General features: G+C 45.5%; 1 protein-coding gene across 1 annotated transcript in view; it reads left to right on the forward strand.

Annotated features, from left to right (window-relative positions):
• Nucleotides 1-6,890, forward strand: part of mcf2a (MCF.2 cell line derived transforming sequence a) — a 28,831-nt gene that overhangs the window by 21,597 nt on the left and 344 nt on the right. Inside the window, exons 21-29 of the mRNA XM_080841106.1 lie at nucleotides 1,115-1,240; nucleotides 1,464-1,685; nucleotides 2,160-2,252; nucleotides 2,445-2,523; nucleotides 2,652-2,715; nucleotides 4,865-4,965; nucleotides 5,583-5,695; nucleotides 6,004-6,116; nucleotides 6,411-6,514. Coding sequence (XP_080697232.1) covers nucleotides 1,115-1,240; nucleotides 1,464-1,685; nucleotides 2,160-2,252; nucleotides 2,445-2,523; nucleotides 2,652-2,715; nucleotides 4,865-4,965; nucleotides 5,583-5,695; nucleotides 6,004-6,116; nucleotides 6,411-6,514 — 1,015 coding nt within the window. The remainder of the gene's footprint in view (nucleotides 1-1,114; nucleotides 1,241-1,463; nucleotides 1,686-2,159; nucleotides 2,253-2,444; nucleotides 2,524-2,651; nucleotides 2,716-4,864; nucleotides 4,966-5,582; nucleotides 5,696-6,003; nucleotides 6,117-6,410; nucleotides 6,515-6,890) is intronic.

Raw genomic sequence — 6,890 nt, forward strand, 5'->3', positions numbered from 1 at the left:
GCTGCAGTGGAGTACAGAGAGTTGACTCACTGTTATTTCACAAGAGGTTAAGGCCTTTGATGAATGCTCTGAATCTGTATGCCAACCACAATGCATTCAAGGTTATTTTGGTTTTAAATGACAGCCTTTAAAAATAGCAGTCAGAATTACCACATTTGCAGAAAAACATCCACTGTACCTTGGCATGGTTTCTCATATGAAAACAAACTTTACGAATCGGTTATGAACTTTCAGAGATGTCTTGAGATGTCTTGAGGTGAGATGGAGAGCCCTCGTCCCTTACTGTGAGATGCATTGCTGTCAATCAAAAACAAAGCTCTGCACCACAGCATGAGACTCACTGAACCTGGCTTGCAAAAGCAATGATCCTTACTCTAAAAGCACAGCAGTTGGCCTCAACGTGTGAATACTCTACAGAGCGTGAAGATGATGTGACCTTGTTTAGCTAGCAGAGCCAGAGAACATACATCTTTGAATTATTGCGCAGATGTGATTCATCTCCACTCGGTCAAGAAGCCGCCATAGGTGAATAGGCTACACAGCTCCTTCCTTTCAAGATAATTAGAATGAGTATGGAAGGGGTTGCTTGGCAACCAGTGTGTTGTAAACTAAATTGTATGGTGTGACAGCTGATAACATGTTTACTGCTGTCTGTCAATATGGGGTCCACTCATTTAAATGTGACATGATATTTTGCACATATTTTGACATATTATCATATCAACTCCTGGAAATACCAGGGGAAACTGCAACCTAGATTTATGCACATGCAATTTAAATCTACTGTAGTTGCTAGGTTACCTACTGAGGCTTGTAATTGTTTAGTTACAATATTTCTTAATACCAGACCACTATAAATCATATGCCAATCTTAATGTATAGACACCGCAGTGTGATTCTGATGTACTTGTTTTAGCAGTTTAAAGGATTGATTAACTTAACTTCAGAGTTGTATACTAAACCGACTGAAAGGTTATCACATCACAGTGTCCACACATTAACCTGACAATTCTGATGGCTTACAGTAGCTGTATTTGATCTGTGAGTGAATACGACATCGATCTCCAACCCTGAACACTTGATGGACAATTGTACTCCGCTGGTCTGTTTCCAGGAACTGCTGAAGTACAGTGTAGGTTCAGACCGGACCTCCGAACTGCAGGGGGCACTGTCTGCCATGCTGGACCTCCTAAAGTCTGTCAATGACTCCATGCACCAGATTGCTATCACAGGCTATGAGGTGACTATCTGTGGCAACTTGATGCAGACTTACCTTACTTTCTACTCATCAGTTCTTAGCTTTTCTACAATCTACAAGTCCTACTTTATGGCTAAACGATACTCTTTTCAAGTTAGTTGGTTTAATTGCTTGCTCCATACAGTACTTTGGTTTAATTGTCTACTGCTCCACTCCATACAGTGTTTATATTAGTTGCTGTGTTATTGCTCTTACCCTCCACCAGGGGGATCTGGGCTCTCTGGGTCGCCTGCTGATGCAGGGCTCGTTCAGCGTGTGGATGAGCCACAAGAAGGGCCCTACGCGCATGAAGGAGCTGGCCCGCTTCAAACCCATGCAGCGGCACCTTTTCTTGCACGAGCGAGCCCTGCTCTTCTGCAAGCGCCGGGAGGAGCACGGTGAGGGGGCCGACAAGACGCCCTCCTACAGCTTCAAGCACTATCTCAAGGTAGGGGGAGGGGGAGTTGTCCCCTGCTGGGCGATGTTTGGTAGAGGCCCTCCTCTCTCTGTGTGTGTGTGTGTGTGTGTGTGTGTGTGTGAGTGTTTGGGCTGAGGGGCCATGTCACACCACCCACTGTTATTGTTCTCATCTCTCACTGAGGGGGGACGTGGGTAGTACCCACCCGAGGGCAGTGTGTGTGGTGTGTGTGTGTGTGTGTGTATACACAGCAGCTGGAAGCCTGGTGAACCGACGGATGATTAGTCTGGAGTTTGTTTTTAGAGGCCCTGGGTGCAGTGTGTTTGGGTGTGGGCTCAGTCCTGCTGTGAGCATGAGGTGTGTGTCTGTGTTCTCCCATGGCAGATGACTGTAGTCGGCATATATGTGTCTGTGTGTGTTCGTGTGTGTGTGTGTGTGTGTGTGTGTGTGTGTGTGTGTGTGTGTGTGTGTGTGTGTGTGTGTGCCTGTGTTCTCCCCTGGCAGATGACTGCAGTCGGCATCACAGAGAATGTCAAGGGAGACGTGAAGAAGTTCGAAATCTGGTACAGCGGCAGGGAAGAAGTCTACCTGGTGCAGGTAAGCAAGCTCTGCAATAATGCTCTCCTTGAATGGTGTTTCATTACAGGCTTGTGCAGTGGAAATACTAACAATACTGAGCAGTCTAAGATATATTCCTATGTGTGTTTTAATAAATAAAAGGAATAAAAGGTTTATGAACTGATTGTCTTTTATTAACTTCTTTCCTTTTATCTATCTTTCTTTCCAAAGGCACCAACGGTAGAAATTAAACTAGCTTGGCTGAACGAGATCCGCGGAATTCTCACCAACCAGCAGAAGATTCTCAAAGGTGTTTGTTCATGTGATGTGGTGATGATAAAGTGTGCCATGGCATACCACGTGCTAAGGATCTTCTTCCAGTCCCACCTGTTCAGTGTGAGTCACTCATGTCTGTCTCCTGTCTGGTTGTCCTCATAGATGAGCTGTCCCTCACCCACCCAACCCCCGAACACATCCAGCTGTCCCCACCCCTGTCTGAGAGGTAAGAACACACACACACACACACACACAGACACACACACACACACACACACACACACACCTGTTTAAAAAGTTATTGCTGTCATCCTGTAGTTGTTATCCATATTCTTCTCCTCTCCCTCTCTAAATCTTTTTATATTTCTTATCATAGATAACATCTTATCATCGTGTTGTGTTTGCGTTTGTGTAATGATATTAATGTTTGATGTACTGTAGTAGCAGCCTTTGTGCTATAACACCCACATATTCACTAGGCCTGTTAACTTGAGCCACTAACTCCTCCTGCCATCTTCAGTCCATTTCCACACTATGGTCCTGTCCCAGATAGGAGCTGAGTCGATGACAATATTAGTAATTTAAAGTCATGTCCAGTCCTCAGAGGTGTTGTCATGGAATATCTAAGGCTAGCATAACAGATGCTGTGAGGGTGTGAACACCCTGTGTTTGTAAAAGGAACGCTTGTCAGATCGATAGTGGAAGGAGGAAGTCTGTTAAAGCACCATTTTGGCCAGGATCTCTCACACCATCATTTGCCGTGTGTGCGTGCGTGCGTGCGTGTGTGTGTGTGTGTGTGTGTGTGTGTGTGTGTGTGTGTGTGTGTGTGTGTGTGTGTGTGTGTGTGTGTGTGTGTGTGTGTGTGTGTGTGTGTGTGTGTGTGTGTGTGTGTGTGTGTGTGTGTGTGTGTGTGTGTGTGTGTGTGTGAGTCTGAGTCTGAATCTGAGTATTTGTGAGTCTGAGTCTGAGTATGAGTATTTGTGAGTCTGAGTATTTGTGAGTCTGAGTCTGAGTCTGAGTATTTGTGTGTGTGTGTATATGTGAGTGTGTGTATTTGTGAGTGTGCTTGTTTGAATGTGTGGACAAATGTGTCAATGTTCGAGTGTACCAGCCAACATGTCTCCCATTCCACTGTCCACTGTATGTGTGAGAGTGACTCATCAAGCTTGCTGAGTGTGAGGATGTTCCAGGCTAGGTGAGGGTGATTGTCATCATGATCATCATATCATAAGATAATAATGGCGATGGCATAAGGAGGGGGTGACTGGCTGTGTGCGGTGTGCGGCCTGCCTTGTGCTCCCCCTGCAGGGCCATACGCTCAGGGCTGAAGGGCTACCTGCCGCGGCTGGACCTAGTGTCTCTGTCGGCGGGTGCCTGCGTGTGCCTGCGCTCCCGGAGCCCTGCCCGCCCCTCTCATCGCCAGTGACGCTAACCGCCGGGGGTAAACACCCGCTCACCCGCGCCGTGCCCGCTCCGAAGAGAAAATAACAGGGGGGGAGGGGGGAGGTTAAGAAACCAAGAACTGCACCGCTGTGTTTGCCCTCTGCCCCTTTACAACCACACAGTCAACAGCTCTTTGGCTGCTCCATTTGGCATTCTTATCATCTGCCCCCCCCCCCCCCCCTCCCGTCACCCCCCCACCCCCCTAACACCCTCCATAGCAAGACTGGCAGAGTCACAATCAGCCTTTCATGCACTGGCCCTAGTCATTCTGTCGTATGTGGTTCGGTACCAGGACATGCTTTGCAACCTTCCTCCATTTTTGCATTGGTTTGTGCAGTTGTATGGCATGAAGTGTAGACGCAACAAACAAACAAACAAACAAACAAACAAGTAAACAGCAGCCTGAAGGGAGAAGTGACCAGACTTAACACGCTGTTTGCCTTGACTTCAATCATGGTGCTGTCCTCTCATCCCACTACTGCAGCCAGCGGAAAGCTGAAACATGCTTCTAAGATGGGGCTCGCTTTTTGAGATCTGAACTAATACAACTAATATACATATATTTGTTTTGCCTGTCAAATGGTGTGGATCAGATTTATCCATGAAAATAATGGATCTTAACAAATCGAGACCAGATCTTCTGTGTATGGATTTCATCTTTAGTTTTGTCAAGCATGACTCTGCACTTTCGAAACACAGAGATTGACAGGCTGTGACATGGACTCTCTGAGGGGTAGTCTGAGCTTTGGTTATGGGGGCAAGTTTGCACCCCTGTCATTGGGGTTTTGGTCTGGTGCAAGAGTGTGTGTGTGCGACTGTGTGTGCATACGCATGTGCGTGTGCGTGTGTGTGTGTGTGTTTGTGTGTGCTGTGTGTGTGGAAATCTGAAAATCTTCTTGTTTGAGAATACATTTGATCTCTTTCTTCCACAGCAAGCAGCAGCGGACCTCGGTGAGCTCAGAGGATACGGAATCAGGCCGCAGTAGCCCCGACCCGCTCAGCTTGTCCCCACAGCATCAACGCAACAGACGCAGTAAGTCTAACACACACACACACACACACACACACACACACACACCACACAAACACGCACGACACACACACACACCTACGCTCAGCCATCTTAAGCTTATGATCACTGCCGGGAGAGTTCACCATGCACAACAAACTCCCACCTTAAATATCACATTATATGCACATAAATATGACTCATTCTGCCGAAGTGCATCTGCTCTCTTTGATTTCTACATTATGCACCATCTTACAGAGCTAGAATAAGCTAACTGAAAAGCTTATAGTGTGTAATGTAACTACATCAACCTTTACACATCAGAACTGTCAGTGCACAGAATGTCCAGCAGAGTGCATCAGAGCTGCTCCATGTCATGTCTGTTTGTGTCTGTGTGTGTCTGTGTGTGTGTGTTTGTCTGTGTGTTTGTCTGTGTGTGTGTCTCTGTGTGTTTGTCTGTGTGTGTGTCTGTGTGTGTGTCTGTGTGTGTGTCTGTGTCTGTGTCTGTGTCTGTGTCTGTGTCTGTGTCTGTGTCTGTGTCTGTGTCTGTGTCTGTGTCTGTGTCTGTGTCTGTGTCTGTGTCTGTGTCTGTGTGTGTGTCCGTGTCTGTGTGTGTGTGCGTGTGCGCACTCATCTGTCAGGCTGGCCCGGAGCACACCACTCAGTGGATATCTGTGAGGGTCTGGAGGACTGGAGTGGAGGCCACAGTCCCTATCCTATGTCTGATACTGAAGAGGAGGACATGGTTCAGCTGGTGAGCCCTGACCATGATTTGAAGATGAATATTTAAGATGACTGGTGAAGTCTCCTCTCATCATGATGTGGTTAGACACCAAGTTGAGTCATTGTGATAAAAAGTTGTGCTAAATAGTCAGCTTAAATCACTGCTATAAAATACTCAGAGGATTTTATTTTTTATTATTTTAATGTAGTATTCTCTGTTTAGGTTTCACTTGTTTTGTATTACATCAAGTACATTTCAAAGAGATAATTCAATATTAATCATCTAACAAATCTAAAACATATTGTATCAATTTAATCTTAAAAGCTTCCTTCTCTCAGACACCAGGCAGATACAGGAGCAGGGCTGACGGTCCTAGAAATGGGCCTCATGACCTCATCATCAGATGTGGTGACATCATCCAACTGCAGCGGGAGGACAGTGAAGGCATCTGGTGAGTAGTTGCTGCAATTCTTGCCCACATTCTTAATAAGTAAATCTTTCAAGGTAGATGTCATCCAGGTATATTATGCTATTTTAGTTTGAGAAAAAGCATATTAAACATTGGAATTTGGCCAAAACATTAGAATGCAAGATTTTCAGCTTGCTGCCAAACTGTCCAGCACTATATTCGTGTCTTTTACAAGAAACTATCTGGGAGAGAATATCTGTGAATGTGTCTAACCACTTACTTAAAATGGTGGATATATTGAACTTTAGTTAAGTGGACTTTGGATTCTGCCCACAGGCTTGTGAAGAACTTGAGTCGCAGGCAGGAAGGGCATATCCAGGCCTCTAGCCTGCAGCACATCCTGACCAACAGCAGCCGAGGACATTCGACCCGGCTAGGGGGTAAGAGGACACCTGTGGATCCAGATTGATATTAGACTAATATTTACACATCTAGATGTGAGTCAGAATATTTACACATCTAGATGTAAGCCATAATATTTACACATCCAGATGTTAGCCATAATATTTACACATCTAGATCTAAGTCATATCCCAAATGTGGAGAGAAAACTCCTCATGTCATGCTGCAGAAGTAGTGATAATGGGCATGTTACTTCTCTAAAGCTCTCTAGTTTAGGGGATTATTTTCAAAGGTAACACCACACAGAACATTCTAAATCCGGTCATTCTTTGTGATAGATACTGATGTTAAGCCTGCAAGCATAAATCTTCTGTCACTTGTATCCATGTTTTTTTTCCGATTCTGAGTATCGTG

Source organism: Sprattus sprattus, assembly GCF_963457725.1.
Source record: "Sprattus sprattus genome assembly, chromosome: 6".
In the NCBI taxonomy this organism is placed as follows: Eukaryota; Metazoa; Chordata; class Actinopteri; order Clupeiformes; family Clupeidae; genus Sprattus; species Sprattus sprattus.